The sequence below is a fragment of the Rhinatrema bivittatum genome, chromosome 12, assembly GCF_901001135.1.
Source record: "Rhinatrema bivittatum chromosome 12, aRhiBiv1.1, whole genome shotgun sequence".
In the NCBI taxonomy this organism is placed as follows: Eukaryota; Metazoa; Chordata; class Amphibia; order Gymnophiona; family Rhinatrematidae; genus Rhinatrema; species Rhinatrema bivittatum.
Window position 1 is genome coordinate 19934911 of NC_042626.1, and position 18817 is coordinate 19953727.

The window sequence follows — 18817 nt, forward strand, 5'->3', positions numbered from 1 at the left end:
GCAAGTAACACATTTAAGACTAATCGGAGAAAATTCTTTTTCACTCAACGCACAATAAAGCTCTGGAATTTGTTGCCAGAGGATGTGGTTAGTGCAGTTAGTGTAGCTGGGTTCAAAAAAGGTTTGGATAAGTTCTTGGAGGAGAAGTCCATTAATGGCTATTAATCAATTATACTTAGGGAATAGCCACTGCTATTAATTGCATCAGTAGCATGGGTTCTTCTTAGTGTTTGGGTAATTGCCAGGTTCTTGTGGCCTGGTTTTTGGCCTCTGTTGGAAACAGGATGCTGGGCTTGATGGACCCTTGGTCTGTCCCAGCATGGCAATTTCTTATGTTCTTCTGTTCTTATGCCCCATTCTGACCCCTGTACTAGCCTGAAGGCAATGATGAGGGGGGGGGGGGGGGGGTCTGAGGTGTTCTGGAAAAAACACACCACTGTTTTAACTCTCAGCCTAGCCAAGGTCACAGCAAACCACAAAACTCACTCTTGCGATACAGTTGGACTCATCAACAACGTATGAGAATGTTAAACTTTGCACGCACACTGATTCGGACAAACACACGAGAACTTCCTGGAGCTAGGAAGAGGGCCTGCCAGGGGTCATGGGAGGTCCAGAAAGGCTTAGTCATGTGATGCTAGCACTGAATCATGCAGTTTTCTGTCTGGCCTAAAGCAATATGATCCCTGCAGTTTGATGTGATACAGGGCTACCATTAGGGCAGCACTGTAGAACTATTTCAAGAGGCCATGTCTGTCTGTCTGTCTTCTCTCTTAGCACGGTGGAAAGATATTCTCTGCTCGTTTCTCCTAGAAACTAGGAGGAGCAAGAAGAGTGCTTGGCAATATTGCACTCTGGGCTTCCCATGCATCCGTTCCTTTTGTGCCTGCCGTGTCCGATACCTTTATGGGCAGGAGAGGCGTTCATGAATTTAAAAGGCGAAGAGGAGGGACAGATTGCATAAATGTTTTCCTTTCCAGGCTATGGTTCATTATGGTCTGTACTTTTGCTAAACCGCTGCTGGCATCTTTTTGGTGGTTTTGATTTTTAGTCTAATAAATGGTTTCCTGTTTATTTGTGTCTTGTTGCTGCTTTTCCCCCCGAGCTGGCTGAGGCGGTAGGTGAGCTGGGGCATGAGCCGTGTGGGGGCTGTGAGCGGCGGCAAAGAGAAGTTGAAGGTTCAAATCTCCACTCCTCTTTGCCGCCTCCGCTCACAGCCCAAAAAATCGAGAGGAAGGAGTCGGGGTTGTAACCGGGGGGGGGGGGGGGAGGCGGCGCAAGGCAGAAGGTGCCTAGGGTGCCTAATCCCCTTGCACTGGCCCTGATTTCCTCCCGTTATTTCCTGTGGTGCAGGGGAGCATAAATGTTTGAGAGGATTTTTAAAGGCGGCAGTGTAGCAGCGGAAACGAGGGCCAAGTGTTTCTGGCTCCTTGCCTTAGATCATGCAGACATAATGCAATAAACGTGCTCCTTCCACCTCCTCGGCCCAGTTTCAGATGTTGACGTCAGCCGAGCAGCTTTTCCTGTCAGAGGAGAGATAATGTGCTGCATGCCATGTTGTTGTAATGAAGCCCGAACTGGTGCATGCACCAAAGAGTGAGGGGCAGGCCTAAAGCCCTGCGTAAAGGCAGTTTATTCGGCATTGCCAAGATGCGCGGGGCTTCTTCGGATTTGTGTTTCAGCTTGTGCTGGGAACCTTTCAGAGTCCAATCAAGCTTCCTGGTGGCTCTTTATCTGAGGATTGGTGTCCAAGCTTCCTTATCTTAACTTCTTTATAATCTCTCTCTTCATGTCTCTCTTCATGACTGTGGGTGACGGGAGCTTTCGCCTTTGGCAGTCTTTGTGACATTACAAACTGCTTTTTGAAAGAAATTGGCAGTTGCTTTGATAAGTTACTATCTGTTTTGCGTGGACGTGTGCGCTCTTGGGCTCTCTTAGGTTTGGAGTTCTTTGGCCAAGCAATCTCCTGTAAGAAATTCTTGTAGTACAGCACAGACAGTGCAAACACTGCAGCACTGTACTGAGGGGAGCAAGGGTCATTACAGTTCCCCCTTCTATGTAAATTATTGGTCTAAGTGCCACCACTTTTGTGATGTTTCTCCTCACATACAGAAATGGTATTGGTGACTTATTAAGCAAACTGCTTTGGTAATTTTCAACCATGCTTGGCTGCAAGGCTCCCCGTTTGATGCTCAGCAGCAGGATCAGTGGCAGATTGGCCAAGGCTGAGGGGATGGGGTCAGCGTGGTAGGCTGAAGGCTGAGGGGATGGGGTCAGCGTGGTAGGCTGAAGGCTGAGGGGATGGGGTCAGCGTGGTAGGCTGAAGGCTGAGGGGATGGGGTCAGCGTGGTAGGCTGAGGGATGGGGGTCAGCGTGGTAGGCTGAAGGCTGAGGGGATGGGGTCAGCGTGGTAGGCTGAAGGCTGAGGGGATGGGGTCAGCGTGGTAGGCTGAGGGATGGGGGTCAGCGTGGTAGGCTGAAGGCTGAGGGGATGGGGGTCAGCGTGGTAGTCTGAAGGCTGAGGGGATGGGGTCAGCGTGGTAGGCTGATGGATGGGGGTCAGCGTGGTAGGCTGAAGGCTGAGGGGATGGGGTCAGCGTGGTAGGCTGAAGGCTGAGGGGATGGGGTCAGCGTGGTAGGCTGAGGGATGGGGGTCAGCGTGGTAGGCTGAAGGCTGAGGGGATGGGGTCAGCGTGGTAGGCTGATGGATGGGGGTCAGCGTGGTAGGCTGAAGGCTGAGGGGATGGGGTCAGCGTGGTAGGTTGAAGGCTGAGGGTCAGCGTGGTAGGCTGGGGGATGGGGGTCAGCGTGGTAGGCTGAAGGCTGAGGGATGGGGTCAGCGTGGTAGGCTGAAGGCTGAGGGATGGGGTCAGCGTGGTAGGCTGAAGGCTGAGGGATGGGGTCAGCGTGGAAGGCTGAGGGGATGGGGTCAGCGTGGTAGGCTGAAGGCTGAGGGGATGGGGTCAGCGTGGTAGGTTGAAGGCTGAGGGATGGGGATCAGCGTGGTAGGCTGAAGGCTGAGGAATGGGGTCAGCGTGGAAGGCTGAAGGCTGAGGGATGGGGATCAGCGTGGTAGGTTGAAGGCTGAGGAATGGGGTCAGCGTGGAAGGCTGAGGGATGGGGGTCAGCGTGGTAGGTTGAAGGCTGAGGGATGGGGTCAGCGTGGTAGGCTGAAGGCTGAGGAATGGGGTCAGCGTGGAAGGCTGAGGGATGGGGGTCAGCGTGGTAGGTTGAAGGCTGAGGGATGGGGGTCAGCGTGGTAGGCTGCTCTGCATAAGGTGGGTAAAGCCTGGTAACATCACTTCCAGCTCAGCTGGTGCTTGTCCAGGACAGGATTCGGGCTTTTTGGTAGTACAAAAGTTATTCCGTAAGGGTTTTCTTTCCTTAGGCTTTCAGAAAGAACTGCCTTGGGCACAAAAATCCATTAGCCGCTCATCAATTCAGAAGGACAAGAGCTGGCAACTGCGAAACAAGAAAGAGTGTCCTGCTGATTGCCAGTGTGCTTGTGTGCATGAAGAGGCCCTCCCAGCAGGAAAAAGGAGCTCGTGAGCAATGCTCCTACATTGAAGTTTCTGTTCAGCTCTGGAGGCCGTATATTTGTACAGACATTGAGGAGATGGAAGCAGTTCAGAGGACTGCTGCTAAAATGGAATAGTCCTGCAGTACACACAGAGACAGGAGATGCTCAACATGTACTCTCTGGAAGAGGGGAACAAAAGTGGTGTGATAGAAACAGTCAAGTATTTATCAGGCTCCAGTAATGTACAAGAAAGTGGTATTTTCCAGAGAATTTTAAGGACAAAAGGTCATAATCTGATGTTGGCGGAAAGGGGATTTGGAGGAAATTCTGCCGTTTTACCCTAGAAAATCTTTCAAGGTCCTACCGATGCTCTGACCCCACCGTGCCTCTCTGGGAGCTCAAAGCACCCGTAGCACTCTTCTGGGAACGTCAACTTTGTCATTGACTCTTTATGGCCACTCTACCATTTTGGATAAGTTTCCACTTGTAAATCACCATCTGGCCTCCTCACCCACCCAATTTTACTCTCCTTACCTATCCCCCAGCCCTCTGAATCTGTCCCAAGTGTGCTTAAATTCTGTAAGTTCTGCTTTGTCCCAACCCTGGTGGTGATAGGGCAGCTCGCTGTAATAGGCTTTCTTGGAAAATAAGTTTGCCTAGCATGGGCAGGAGGCTGGCTTGTCTTCACTTCCCAGATGAGGAGTGGTCTCCTGCAGGTGGTCAAGCTTATACTGACAGCTAGAGCGGTGTAGGCAGGGGCGATGGAGCAGACTGGATGGGCCACATGGTCCTTACTTGCTGACATCCGTCCCTAAGGGTATAACTGCTTTAATTGTAACTAAATGGTGGGGGAAGGGCAAGGGGCTTCATGTGGATGAAGCTTTCATGCTCCATTGCCAGAGTTTGCCCTCTGGCCATAGGGCCTTCCACAATGGAGTAGGTGCAGTTCCCACTGTAATTTTGTCCTATTTGGAGATAATAGTCCAACTTTTAGAATTTCTGCAGAGCAATTGCATGCATCAGCTTCTCGTGGACTAGGATACTTCTGTTAAATGGTAGTGTGCCTGCAGCTCAATCAGCAGATTCCTTGGCTGCTTATGTGCGCCACTAAACGGGTATTTACATGAAATAACTTGGGGGCAGGGTGGAATGGAGACAGGCTTCTTATGAGTGATGAGCAAGCTTGTTAAGTGGGTTCTGTAATTTTTAAGAGTGCTAAATATAGAGCTCAAAATTTGTGGCATACAGCCTTAATTACCTATCATTAGTCAGTGCACAGATTTCTTGTAGGGCAGTGTCTTCAGATGTGTATTTTATTTTTTTTTGTGCATGCCGTAACAGAAATGAAGCCTCACTGTTAAATCAGGGTACATTGGGTGCCATCTTAATCTTTCAGATTTACTTTAGTGTTTATGTGCGGAAGAAAGATGCTCACCTGAGCTGAAGAGGGTGTAACATTTACAGGCAGCACAAAAAGATGCACTTTAGATTTCCTGCGAGGGCAGGGTGGTGTTCGAGTGTTGGATGTAGTGCCGTGCAGTGTTTGGTCAGTGAGGGTGTGTCCTGGGGATTGCGTTTCTAGCGGGTGCCCCCAGAGAGGTCAGGACTGAGGGACTTTGTGGGATACATCCCTAGGGAATTGAGCTGACCGTTGTTGGGGAGACGTTGAAGGCCTGGGGTTCCATATCAGGAAGGGGGTGAGCGAGCTGACTGCCTGGGGCAGGAGTGCCATGCCCCATTGACTGACTGAATTAAGCACGGGCACAGCAGAATTCGTCTGCTGATTGGGGGGTGTCTTCAGGAGCTCTGTATATTGAAAGGAGAAGCAGCTTGCATTGCTTGGAAACTTGGGATTGTCTCCATGTGAGTCTAGTGTTGGGTGGCACACTCTTTGCCAAGTTTCCACAGGGCACAGTGAAGCCACTTTGACAATAAATGGCAGTGTTCAAATCGCTAAGGATGGAAATGGGCATAGAATCTGGTACACCCTCCCAGCAGAGTGAGATTGAAGGACGTTGGCAGGGTATTATGTGGGGACCACCAAGGTAATTACAAGGCTGGTTTTTGTAAGGCAGTAGCTGGAGAATCTTCCAACCTTCCAGCTTTACTAATGCTGAGATTTAATTGCCCATGGTATTAGTTGCTAGTCCTTGGCTTGGAGCAAAGAATTCAGGATACGGGGGTAGCTTTTTTTTTTTTTTCCTTTCAGCACCTCTACTTGGAAGCTGCTATAGCGGTAACAATGACCTTGCAATTTCTCTGAACTGCAGTCAAAGCCAGTGTGATGTCTGTGAAATTGTGAGCCGTCTGGCAGCTCTGTGGGTTGCTTGAGAGTTTCAGATGAGCTGCCCTGAGGATGGGCGAGGCTTTCGCATACACTCCTGAGATTTGCACTATCATTCTCTCGCCACTGCTTTAGGTTACTTAAGTCCTCGCTTCTCAATGCAAAACTGAAAAAAAAACCCAAAACCCTTCTCTTGTTCCTTTTCTCTCTTTTGAAGGTGGTGCGTTTGTGTCAGAACCCCAAACTGGCACTCAAGAACAGCCCCCCCTATATCCTGGACCTGCTGCCCGATACCTACCAGCACCTGCGCACCATCCTGTCCCGCTATGAGGGCAAGATGGAGACGCTGGGAGAGAACGAGTACTTCCGGGTGTTCATGGAGAACTCGCTGAAGAAGACCAAGCAGACCATCAGCCTCTTCAAGGATGGGAAAGAGCGGATGTACGAGGAGAACTCGCAGCCCAGGTGATCCTTCGACGTTTGGGCCTGGGGGGACGGGGGGACGTGTCTGTCTGAGGTGGAGCTTCAGCTTTGTTTAACCAGGGTGAGGCGCCAGAGCTCGGGGAGGGAATGGTTGGGCAGGATGGGTAAGTAGGAGAGCCACTGGCGTTCTGAGCGCATCCTCCCGTGTCACGCCGCGGTGGTAAGGGTCCGCGCGCCCCCCTCCCTAGGGGAACGTTCGTAGGTCTTTAGAGTTACAGAACGGGGGCGTGGAAGAGCGTAAAGTTATTTGCTCCTCGCTAAATGCAGCGACCTCGTCTTCCAGTGCTCAAGTCACGTATTGTGGTCAAAATGGAGGAAGGTTCGTGCTGAGAGGAGAAAAGGGAAGTTTGAATGCACAGAGGCGGAAGAATGTGAAACAGATCTGGGCGTGAGGTGCAGGCAGGCAGGCTGGGCTGCTTTAGCCAGAGCTGTACCTAGGGGTGTGGGAGCTCCTGGGCAGCAAGCATATTTGTGCCCCCCCCGCCCACCATGATCCCTGCTCCCCAGACCGATCTCCAGTCCTCGTTTTGCATTCTCCCTTCTTCCTCGTCCCACCCTCTCTGCTTGCCCTCGATGCGCTCTTCCTGGATTTTCTTTCTGGCCCACACACTTGCATTTGACGTTTCTCTGCTCCTAAGGGGTTGTGAGTCCTGGGCTGATGCTCCTCTCACCCACCCCTAAGATACGGTCCTGGCTTTAGCGCCTGGGGGGTAAGGGCCTTGGGGCAGGGGCCCAGACCGCCGTGGCTTGAGTTTATTTTCTGGCCATATTTTGAAAGCCAGAAGGGGAAGTGAAGAAGCAGTTTCGCAGGAGTATTTTTTATTTTTTTTTTTTGCCTTTGGCGTTTCAGAAAGTTGACCTTTCCTCCCTGACGGTTCGGCACACGCGGTGGTTCAGGACCCCGCTGAAGCCCGCGCGGTGCTCTTTGCCCCCACTTTTCTGCAGCTTTTCGTGAGGTGCAGGAGGAGAAAGCGGAAGTAGCGCAGCAGGGCCCGCTCGGTCTGGGCTGCCCGTGCCCGGCACAGAATCCCTTCCCAGCCGCCCTTTCCTCGGAGCTGTAGCTTCAAAGGTGGCTCCTGCTGCAGAGGGAGTAAAACCTGGCGCCCGTCTGCCGGGAGGGGGGAGCAGGGCTGCTGGGGGCCCTCTCTCGTCTTTCTGAAGTGTGGGTGAAGGCAGGAGCAGTGTCAGCTGGTGGTGGGGTCCTGGGCACAGAGGTGGTTCTCCTCCGTGAATGATCTGTTCCTGGCCCCCGGAGCAGAGGAGGGGATTATACGGGCCCGGGAATATGCCCCAGATCTTTTCGTTATTATCTTTGCTATGTCCACAGTATCCTCTGCTTTATCCGAGCTGCTGCTCCTGCAGCTTATGACGTATTGGCCGAAACATAAGACAAGGTTTATTTATTTATTTGTGTGTGTTTGGGGTTTTTTTTTTTGTTAGTTATAACAAATATCGCGTGTCCAAAACCCCATCTCAAATCATAACCATGGCTGTAGAGGGCCGGGCCACTCCCCCCCCCCCCCCCCCCCCCCCACGTCCCCGCCAATGTCCAGCACTTCTCTAACCTCTCGGATCCCCCGCCCCGCATGCTTCATGGGCCCCTTCCTCTGTGGCCTGACCTGGCGAGGCCCTCGCTTTCTTCTTTTACAGATTTCAGTCTGGTACTGCCCTGTGAAGGTGCTCTAAGACTACCCTTGCTGCTACGAGCTTTCCTTTACTGGCAGCCTTGGTGCTGGCCATGATCAGAACCTCCAGAGGTTTCCGAATTTCCTTTTTTGCCAGCCCTGGCCTTATCCCCTGTTGTCTCCGGCAGTACGAGCAGACACTTTCTCTGGAGTTAGGAGTAGCAGAGCTGCAAGGTTTGTGCTTGGCTCTTCAGGGTAGGTTAAATGTAACTCACAGCAGAGACACAGGAAGTCTTGTGGCTTTGAGGACGAGATTTGCCTGGAAGGACGTTCCTGGAGGATCTGCTCCAGAAATCCTGTGCCAGCGCCGCCGCTCTAGCGATGTGTGATGCACCTGTGTCGGCATGGGCGACCTTTAAGCTCGATTCATGTCAGATTTAAAATTCAGGTTAAACTACTTGAAGAGCCTCGGAAGAGAGAACTTCCCTTTCTCCTTTATTCTCTTTGATGCACCTGTTGCCACCGTGCTGTACTCAGGAAGTAAAGAGCGGCTGCAGGCTTTTCTCGGCATCCTTGAAGGTTACCATTTGCATTGTTTAATTTTGTATCTCGTGGCAAACCTCCACGAGAGCCGTGCCTGGGGGGGGGGGGGGGGGCAGCCGGCCTTGCGGCTCGGTGTGTGACGCTGCTGCGCGCAGCCGTGCAGGAGAGCAGAGCTGGGCTCCCGAGCAATGCTGCTTTCTGGAGCCGGCTGAGGGTGCTGCGGAGGGGAGGGGGGTCAGAGGCATTTCAGAAGAGCAGCACTTACCTGATCAGACTTGGTGGTGTGCACGGGTATCTGGTTCCAGAGGGAGCCTGTGACCCCCTTTACGGAGGCGATATGTCGCTGTCAGCACTGGGCGAGGTTGTGGGGAAATCCAGGTGTTTGCTAATGACCTTGCCTGTATCCCGGGACCCAGGCCTGTATCTATGCTTATATTGTTTTGTGCTGTGCTGCTGTCTGGCCACTGCCTCTGTTATATATTGTGCTGTATTTAGTTGCTATAAAGATGTTGGTCTCCAAAAAAAAAAAACTTTTTAAAAGTAACAATCATAGGACCAGCTCCATACCATGCCTGAGACCACAGTACTGTGCACGTTTGCGATGGTTGCATGGGGACCAGCTGTTTAGTTATTTTATGCATGTTCCTGTAAAGCGCCTGGAAGTTTGGATGGAGTGGTATATACATTTTATAAATAACATATGGAGGGCACTGTTAGCCCGGGTTTGGATGAGCGTTTTCGATGCGCTAGCTTTACCCCATACACAGTAAGGGGTAATAGCTCGTCGAAAACGCGCGTCCAACCCCCCCCGAAACTAATAGCGCCCGCAACATGCAAATGCATGTTGCGGGCGCTATTAGATATTCCCGCGCGATTCAGAAAGGAAAATGTGCAGCCAAGCCGCACATTTTACTTTCAGAAATTAGCGCCTACCCAAAGGTAGGCGTTAATTTCTGCCGGCACCAGGAAAGTGCACAGAAAAGCAGTAAAAACTGCTTTTCTGTACACCCTCCGACTTAATATTATGGCGATATTAAGTCGGAGGCCCCAAAATTAAACAAAAATAAAAATTTTAAATCGGCCGGCAGCCTGCGGGTCGGAAGACGGATGCTCAATTTGGCTGGCGTCAGTTTTCCGAACCCGTGGCTGTCAGCAGGCTCGAGAACCGACCCCGGAAAAATTGAGCGTCGGCTGTCAAACCCGCTGACAGCCGCCGCTCCTGTCAAAAAGGAGGCGCTAGAGACGTGCTAGTGTCCCCAGCGCCTCTTTTTTTACTGTGGGCCCTCATTTGCATCATTTTCTCCCCTGAATCGCGCGCCCAGGAGAGTGGGCGCTCGCCCGCTGTCACGCGACTTTTACTGAATCGGCCTGATAGAGGTAGTACGCTCAGGCCCAGGAAGAGAGGCAAGGTGGCTCCCGTGGCTGCGGTGCTGGCCCCTGCTGGCCAACAGGTGGGCACTGAGGTGGTGCCTTCAAGGAGGAGCCCTGCACCTCTCAGGCCACTGAAGGTTCCTTCTGCCACCCGGGCGCCCCGTCTGGGAAGGTGGGCACAGCAGAGGCTGCCTAGGGAGAGAATGGAGAGATTCCCCTTTTCTTAAATTGCCGCTGGGTTTCTGCCTTCACCCTCTGAGCGAGAAACGGATGCTCTGCTCTAGGCAGACTTTGGATGGTGAAGAGAGATTCTGCCCTGGGATGAAGCTTGCAGCAACTGCCCGGAGCGACACTGCGGCACGAATTCTGCACGTTACAAAAGCAGATTCCCCTCCTGCATCGCTTGCTTCGCCTGTGGGAGGATATCCAGCGTCATGGGGTGCTGGGCTTGGAATGAGGTGTCTTGCGCTAGCCACGTTGAGGCTCCAGCATGGAAGAAGTTGTTGTTGTTGTATGCATGCAGGACCCAGTTGACCCAAAGAGTGGGGAGAGCTTCCTGAAACCCCAAGCGCTGCTTTCTCTCTCACACCCCTCTTAGGAGAGAGCTACAGCAGCAGCACCGAGGGCTGCTGCTGTTTGTACACAGCTCACGCGGCAGTGTACTCCTACGAAACAGCCCTTCTTCTGTCACCCAGTGTGGTGACTTGCACCAAAGGCTTTTGCAAAAAGGACAATGCAGTGAAAGCAGTGTCTGCATTTTAATTAGGAGAGCTGGGATAGAAAAAGAGCAGACTTGCATGCTTCAGGCTGGGAGCACCTTGGGGTCTGTGCCGGAGAGGGAGCTGCTCCCATTGAATCATCTTGGAGGTCCATCTGTGCTGAGGAGTGAGCAGCCCCCTCTTCAGTCACTAACCAGGCCGGCAAACTGCTATTTTGCAAAAACAGAGAGGCTGGTGGCACCTTAGACTAATTGATTTATTAAGGCATGTGCCTTGGTGGCTGAGTCCACTTCATGGATCTGATTCTTGAAAGCTTCTGCCTTATTCATCAGTTAATTTGTAAGGCACCACCAGCCTCTTGTATTGTTTGTTGGTACAGATTAACATGGCTCTCCCTCTGAAAATTGACTACTGTGTTAATCAACTACAACCAAATCCAGAAATAAGAGCCAGGTCAGCCTCTTCCACTGCGCAGCTGTGATTCAAATAAATAACCATTAACTGGAATGGTGCACGTCTGATTCACTGTGCAAATCCACTATTCCATGGAGTGACTCTAACTGCACCCTTCCCTTCAAGGTCGTCACTGAAAAAATGAGAAATAAGGTCATCATCCTTAAGCTTGCAGAATCAAAATTGGCCATGCAGCTAGCTATGTGCTTGTCTGATGTTCATCTGCTGACTATTGTTGTCCCGTGTGGGATTGCTCTACCTGATGCTCAATGACAGCTGCCAAACTATGTCACAGGATGCCTTAAACCAGTTAATGTCAACAGTTTGTATAGTCCTGCTGGACTGGTGCCAGGTACAGGAAGAGTTGTGGCTAGCCAAATACAGGAAGTGGCAAACAGAGGGCTCTAGATGTTCTTGGTATAGGGTGTACCATGGCAAAAAAATAGAGCTCGATGCAAGGGTGGCGCACCTTTAGCTATAATAAGGTTACTTAGCTTTTGCTTTGATGCAAGTCATTAGCCAAAATATGGCCATGTTGGGAGTGAGTTAGGGTTTCTCATTTGCCTTTTATTTTTTTTTTTATTTGTTTGTATTTATTTACTATTTATAGTAAAGTAATTTTTATTTAAGGGATAGTTTGGAAATCAGATTATTTTTATGTAAACTCTTTGGTCTTTTCCTTTGCATTTCTGTTTCTCTTCTTGGCCACCGCTCACATTGTTGTGTGGATGGTTGGGCCTCCCCTTCCTGTTCTCAAAAAAAAAAAAAGGAAAACCCACCCAGAGTTGTGCCTCTATGCAGGAGAGGTTCTTCACAGCGCACCGTCAAGGGAGGTCTTGCTGCTGGGAATAGCATGGGTACTGGAGGGTGGCATCTTGCAGGGGCAGAGGAGGATTGGACCGCTTGGCAGACACTAAATCATCTCCACACCAAATACAAAATGGGACCTCTGACTCTTATGGAGAGGCCGACCGTGCAGCGCCTTTTCATCTTCTCCAGTGCTCGAGGGCCGCCCCGGCTTCTGGTGCAGGATCTTGCTGAGGCCAGCGCCCAGGCTTTGAAATGTGAGAGGAAGAGGAAGGGGCCACCTCTGGGCCTGGAGCCGCTCCCACCGAGGCCCCTCAAGGCTGGGAATGGAGGAGGGGAGGGAAGGAGATCCCTCCTATGGACCTGCCTTGTAAGTGTTCTGCTCTCAGCGACTCGGATTCCTGCTTAATTTCATGCACGGAGGAGCTGGGGTATTGCAAGGCAGGGTTCATGCCTGGGAGGATTCCACGTTGTGTGGCTGTGGCAGGCTTGGGGAATGAAGGAGAGAGCGGGGCCGGGGTAGAGGGTGCATGGTGCTAGCGGTGGGGGGGTGGGGGGGAGGGGAGTAATTTCCTCAGCTCATTTGTCCCTTTCCACATTTCCTGCAAGTTCAGATGCTGTAACCTTCCTCTTGCTGTGTGCGCTCTGGCAGAATTTGAAGATTTCAGGCATCCTTGTGAAGGCCCTAAGAGGTGTGAAGTGATCTTGCTCCTGATGTGAACTGATCTGTTGAGAGACGTTGCGTGGTAAGGGGTGCAATTGCAAGAGACACGGTTAAGGACTTTTTTGTGGCGGCAGCTCTGACGCTGTGGGACACGTGGCCAGAGAACCTTAGAAAGGAGACCCACCGAAAAGTGATCAAAGCTGTTATTCAGGGAAACCTTTGCTCCCTGTGGTTTTCATGATTCATGTGATCCAGCTAAGTGTTAGCATTTCTGTTTATCAGTGTGTTGTGTGTCCGGCATGTGTTTGATTTTTTTATGCCCATTTTGACGTGGTCTGCCTTGGAATACCGACGCATTAGAGAGCTAGCAAGATAAACGCATCCAAGCCAGGATGAAAACTTCTAGTGTCCTTGCGACAGCCCCGCAAGGAGGCACCTGAGGTCTCGCTCCTGGCCACCCCGGGCCTCGCTGTGAGTGCAGGAAGCTAGCGAGACAGCTATGGGAGTTGCACTGTAAGCAGTTTGGTTGCTGAGCTGCGTTTGAGAGCAGGAGATGGACAGCGCAAGAGTTAAAGCGAACTCTGCCCACTTCCTGTGCAGAAGTGGTATTGAAAGCTATTTTTGTAGCTGATTACTGTGTGCAGGGGGACACTGGAGCTGCCTGAACTTAAGACTTAAGTGGCAGCTCCTGCTCTGCCTGGATGTTTTTTTTTTGCGGGGGTGGGGCTTTCAAGACGCACATTTGACTGCGGCTAGAACTTCTCTGAGAACCAGTGGAGCAATCCTGGTTTGCAAACTAGATTTTACGTTCTTGCGAGTCCAACTGCAGTTAAGTTAAATAACCCTTTTGATCCGAAGAACAATGCCGATACGGCTGGTCGCAAGGACAGATAATTACTACTTTTCTTTGCTGCCATGTTAGGCCCATGGAGGCGACCTAGAAGTTTGCTTTCAGAACAATCTGGGCTTTTTTTTTTTTTTTTCCTCTCCTCCCGTTTTTCTTTCTGTGTTTTCCTGAGCGAGTGCTTGGGGGATTGGACTTGACAAGTTGCATTGCCTCAGTAAGGGGTCCCCCGGGGGAGAGAGACGAGAGTCCTGACTGTCAGCCAGGCCGAGGGCTGTGCGAGCAGCTCTGATCCGAGGAAGTGCAGTCCAGCCTTAGGCAGCAGTGTTCCTCGTCTGCCTGCGGCTGCACGTTAGCACAGCTCCTTATCTAAGTGGGGTGGGTGGACTTTTTACGTTTGTCGGAGGAGGTGCTGCTGCTTTCAAAAAGTAAACGATGCCACGAGGGGATAATCTGCTTTTATATAGAAACTTCCATCCAAAACCAGTTTGAAATGCGTGTTGGTTTTCCGTTAGTGTTTTCAGGTTCTTGCACGGTGGATGACGGGGTCAGTCTGCTTCTGGGGCCTGGACTGCATGAATGCCTCCTGGTTGGGGGGTAGGTGGTAGCGTGATGCATATGGAGATGGCGGCTTCCCTGGGTGCCACAGTGCATGTTGAAGTAATAGCCCAGGACTCGTGACGTGTAATTTGGAGATCTCCTCGTGTACTTGCTTTCCCCAGTAGCCTGGCTTTCCTCATGTGCACACACGTGGTGGCCTAGCTCTTTGCTGTAAACCCCCCCCCCCCCCCATGTCTGTTTCTTTCCATGGGATCTCTGACCTTGTCTTGTTTCTTCAGAATGACAGGGGATTATGGGAGCCAGGATTTGATTTGGAATAAAATGATGCTTGAATGCTACCCCTGTCTGTCGTGAATGTAGCACTTTGATCTGTCATGCTAATGACATCCATTAAAATAAAAAGCATACAAATAGCAAGTAACATACTAGATGCAGACAGACAAGGACCTTGTGACTTGCCTACTCTACTCTAGTTCACCTCTGCATGAAGGTGATTCCCCCTTCCCACCACCCAAATTATAGCTGACAGTTTCCCTGTACGTACCCGGATCAGTCCAGACCGTGGGTTGAGCCTCCTGTCCAGCAGGTGGAGACAGACTAAAACTGAAAGGGTGTCCTATATCAGGACAGAGCCTACCCTGCAGCCCTTCAGTATTTGTCTGTCTCCAGCAGGTGGAACAGCCCACCCTGTGGTTCTCTGTTGTTTTCTTCTTGTCCCGTTTGGGGATTTTTTTCCTTCTGTGTGTCAGTCGTATTATTGGATCAAGCAAGTATTTCTGCGTTATTAATTTACAAAAAGACGGTGATCTGATCCCAGCCGGAGATGTCTGCTGCCCCTTAACCCCTTCTTGCAGATTTATGGGCAGCAGCTGAACCTGCAGCCTGTACCGACATGGCGCCCTGGAAGGGGGCTCGCTTACATTTGCTGGCTGGGGGTTGTAGATTTAGGCGCCCAGAGCCTTTATGGCCAGCAGGCGAAAGCGGCAGAGCCACAAATGATCTCTGAGCCCCGTTGGACAGCACTGGGTGCTACGCACCACACTACAAAATGGCAAACAGGAAGGCTTGTTCGCTCCTTAATCTGCGGCTGAACTGGGTGAGATCATCATTGGGATTATGGCGCCGTTCACAAATACTGTCCTGCCGGCCTTTTCGTTTGATTCCTAACAAAACGCTAAGCCGGGACACTGTTGTATCGGAATCGGATGCGGCCAGCTCGTTCGTCCTCACGGAGTGTGGGTGACTGGTGCACTTCTTATTCCAAAGGTGTAAAAATAGAATATATTGGGCCAAAAAAGCAGAAAAGGCTTAAGAATGCAGTCTAAAGAGAGAGAGAAACAGTTAAAAGCTCATTAATTAGCTATTCTAAAGTTTCCAGTTAGTGCTGCTGCTTTAAGGAGTGCATGGACGGAGGTTGGGCAGCGAAATGGATTCTTGGTACAATAAATGCTCGCGTTCTGTTAAGAGGTTTAGACCTCCTGAGATGTGGAAAGGAGAGAGAGAGGTCCATATTGTTCACGGAGGCTCCGATGCTCTGCTATTGGATGCTGCAGGAGCTGGCTGCGATTCGTTCTCCTTGGTGATGATCTCGGGCTGGGCTTGGAGCCTGCGTGCATTTCAGATCTGCATGCACCAGAAACGTGAGCAGGAAAGGAAGAGCCTGCGGTGGAGCAGCCACAGGAAGCAGAGCTGAGAGAAGACTGTTGCTTCCTCACAGCCACATGGCTGTGAAGTAGTCTGGCACACATGGAGGAGTTAGAACTACGCCCCCCATGTGTTCCAGAACAAAAAGCGGTGGAAGGGAAGCCTTTAGGAGAGCTCCCTGTATAGGGATAGTGAGGCCAGGCCCAGCGAGGAGGAGGGCAGTGGGGCCTCCCGGGGGTTAGAGAGGGAGAGGTCTGTGCTGCTGAGGATTAGGATGAAGGGTGCCTGGCCCAGGCCATCTTAGGATAGGAAACCTAGACACTCTGAATCTCTGCCTCTATTCCGTGCCAGTGTATGGGGGAAGTGGGGCAGGGAGAGAGAGGACACTGGGGAACCTGGTTGCACCTCATTTCCATGAGCCCAGGTCTGGGGCTCTGCATTTGTGCTGTGTGTGAGTTTCCTGTTTGTTTCCGGCTGCTGCAGGTGCGCTCAGGTTCTGGGCTTATCAGGGAGCTTTCTTGCAAGCTTTGTTGTGAGGCTGCTCTGCAGTTGTGCAATGTTATGCCCAGGACGCACCACGCCTTGCAGCAATGCAGTATCCGACCTCTTATTTCACCTCAGTTGCATGAAAATCCTTTTAAGAGAACTTTTCTTCCCTCCCGCAGGCGCAACCTAACAAAATTGTCGTTGATATTCAGTCACATGCTGGCTGAATTGAAGGGCATTTTCCCGAATGGCCTTTTCCAAGGGGATACATTCCGAATCACCAAAGCGGATGCTGCCGAGTTCTGGAGAAAAGCATTTGGAGAAAAGTACGTGCAAGCACGGTTCTGGCTGGAAGGGGGTAGGGAGGGGGAGAATGAGGCCTGGTGCACCTGGTGCTTGCAAGCAAGGTAGGATGCACTATTGCAAGCATCATGGAGGGAGAGGCAAGATGGAGGTGCACATGATTTGGGTAGCCGGGGACTGGCAGGGATGAGCTGGACAATATGGAGTTGCGGGGCTGGGAATGCATGGACTCAGCAGTGTGTTTGGCGTTGTTCTGGGCATGGTAGGTTTCAGTGCTTTGAGTGTGGTGGGGCAGGCCTGGTTCTGTGCTCTCTGTTGGAGGCAGAGATAAGAGAGGCTGTGTCTTCTGCCATGTCTAAGGCATGCTGTGTGTGTGTACTGCTTTCCAGGACCATTGTGCCATGGAAGGTCTTCCGCCAGGCTCTGCATGAGGTTCATCCCATTAGCTCTGGCCTGGAGGCCATGGCACTCAAGTCCACCATTGACCTCACCTGCAACGATTACATCTCAGTGTTTGAGTTTGATATCTTTACACGACTCTTTCAGGTAAGAGCCCAGGAGGACTGCATGTCTTCAGTTTTTCTCGTGTCGTGGTGACTGGTGTGAGACTGTTTCTCCCTTGATGGGGGAAGGGATTTTGTTCTCTCTTCTCAGCAATGAAATTATTGTTGTTGTTTCTGATATTGTCACTGTTTGTGGTCATGGCCTTGATTTTTCTCCTTTCTTAGCCGTGGTCGTCTTTGCTTCGCAACTGGAACAGCCTGGCGGTGACGCACCCTGGCTACATGGCGTTCCTAACGTATGACGAGGTGAAAGCAAGGCTGCAGAAGTTCATTCACAAGCCAGGAAGGTCAGCATCCATGTGCACGGTTCACTGTTTCGGTGCTGTCATTGGTTGGCAGCTTGTCCTGTTGGCCTCATTGCCTACCCTGGCACAGCCTATTCTCTCTTTAAAACTTGTACATGAAAGCTTTTCTCAATACAAAACAGTCTGAAATAGACCCACACAAAAATATATGGAACCCACGTAGGTCACAGGCTTGTGACTCTTAGCGTTACTACTTCTTTTTTTGTGGATGTCACATGTGGGGATTGGACATCACTTCATATGAATCCTTGACCAAAACACCGGTTTATTGCTATGACCTTAAACTGTTTTATAGTATTCTGAGCTGTACAACACTGGATTATTCTGGCAGTTAGCAGAGCCGGGTTTAAAAAAAAGTTTGGACAGTTTCCTGGAGGGGAGTAGTCCATAAACTATTAACCAAGTAGATTTAGGGAATAGCCAAGTGTTTATGACCTGCATTGGCCATTGCTGGAAACAGGATGCTGGGTTTAATGGACCCTCGGTCCGAGCCAGTATTAGGGATGTGCATTTGTTTCAGCGGGTACCCGCATACTTCCGTTTTCCCGCGTGTACTAGAAAGTTGGCGAGGTACGCGGGTACCTGCCGAAACCAAAGAAACAAATGCACGTCCCTACCCAGTATGGCAATTCTTATGTTCTTATGACAATTAGCTATCATTATAACTTGTATATTCGTGTGTTACTGTGAGTGCTTGAATAAAATAGTTTACTAAAAAACATAGCAGCTGCTGCTTGGGTAGGATGCATGCTGTGGAAATTGTGCCCTGCTGCCCTCTGAGTATCCCCTTCTTTTTCTCCACAGTTACATTTTCCGACTGAGTTGTACCCGACTGGGGCAGTGGGCCATTGGCTATGTCACTGCAGACGGGAACATCCTGCAGACCATCCCCCACAATAAACCACTCTTTCAAGCACTGATAGATGGCTTCAGGGAAGGCTTGTAAGTAGCTGGCGAGTGGTGCTCCTGCTTGATGGCTTCATGGTGTCATTTAACTGCCCCGGAGAGCATTCTCAGCGATTCCTCCTGGTCATACTCGCCATATACTCCCCTAATCCAGGGTTGCCCAACCTAGCCAAGTGGGCTTTCAGGATTGCCACAATGAATATGCATGTGAGAGATCTGCACACAGGTCTTCCGTGTATGAGAATCTATCTCGTGCATATTCATTATGGATATCCTGAAAGCCAGACCAATTAGGTGTGGCTCCAGGAGAGGGTTGGGGGAAAACGCTGCTCTAATCATTTTGATTTGGGTGGGGGGGGAAAGGCAGGAGTACATGGCGAATGCATTTCCTTCCCGGAGAGTGCGGCCACTTCTCACTCTGCTCTCAAGAGTTGGCCCTCTCTCTTTCTCTCTCCTCCTTCCAGTATCCCCCCTCCTCTCCCCACTGCAGCCTTCTCTCAGTCCTCCTAAGTCGCCATCGGGGGCCCAAGACACTTTCTGCTTCTCCTCTCCTTGGTTAGAGGATGCAAGGGCTTTTTCCTGGTGCTGCGCCTCCTGCTTGACTTTGTCGGGAGAGTGCAGTCGGCATCTGCCGTGGCCCAGCTCTGTGGTTACTCTTACTGCTCCTTTTCAGAGATGGGGGTGGTCCCTGTGAATACGGCTTTGCTTGCCCTACTGTGTGTCCTGTGGTCCCGCT

The 18817-nt window shown here is 51.1% G+C and overlaps 1 protein-coding gene across 1 annotated transcript in view; it reads left to right on the forward strand.

Moving 5' to 3' along the window:
- Nucleotides 1-18817, forward strand: part of LOC115074286 (E3 ubiquitin-protein ligase CBL-like) — a 53451-nt gene that overhangs the window by 11311 nt on the left and 23323 nt on the right. The window contains 5 exon segments of the mRNA XM_029573604.1: nucleotides 6022-6269; nucleotides 16184-16330; nucleotides 16697-16853; nucleotides 17036-17157; nucleotides 17980-18117. Coding sequence (XP_029429464.1) covers nucleotides 6022-6269; nucleotides 16184-16330; nucleotides 16697-16853; nucleotides 17036-17157; nucleotides 17980-18117 — 812 coding nt within the window.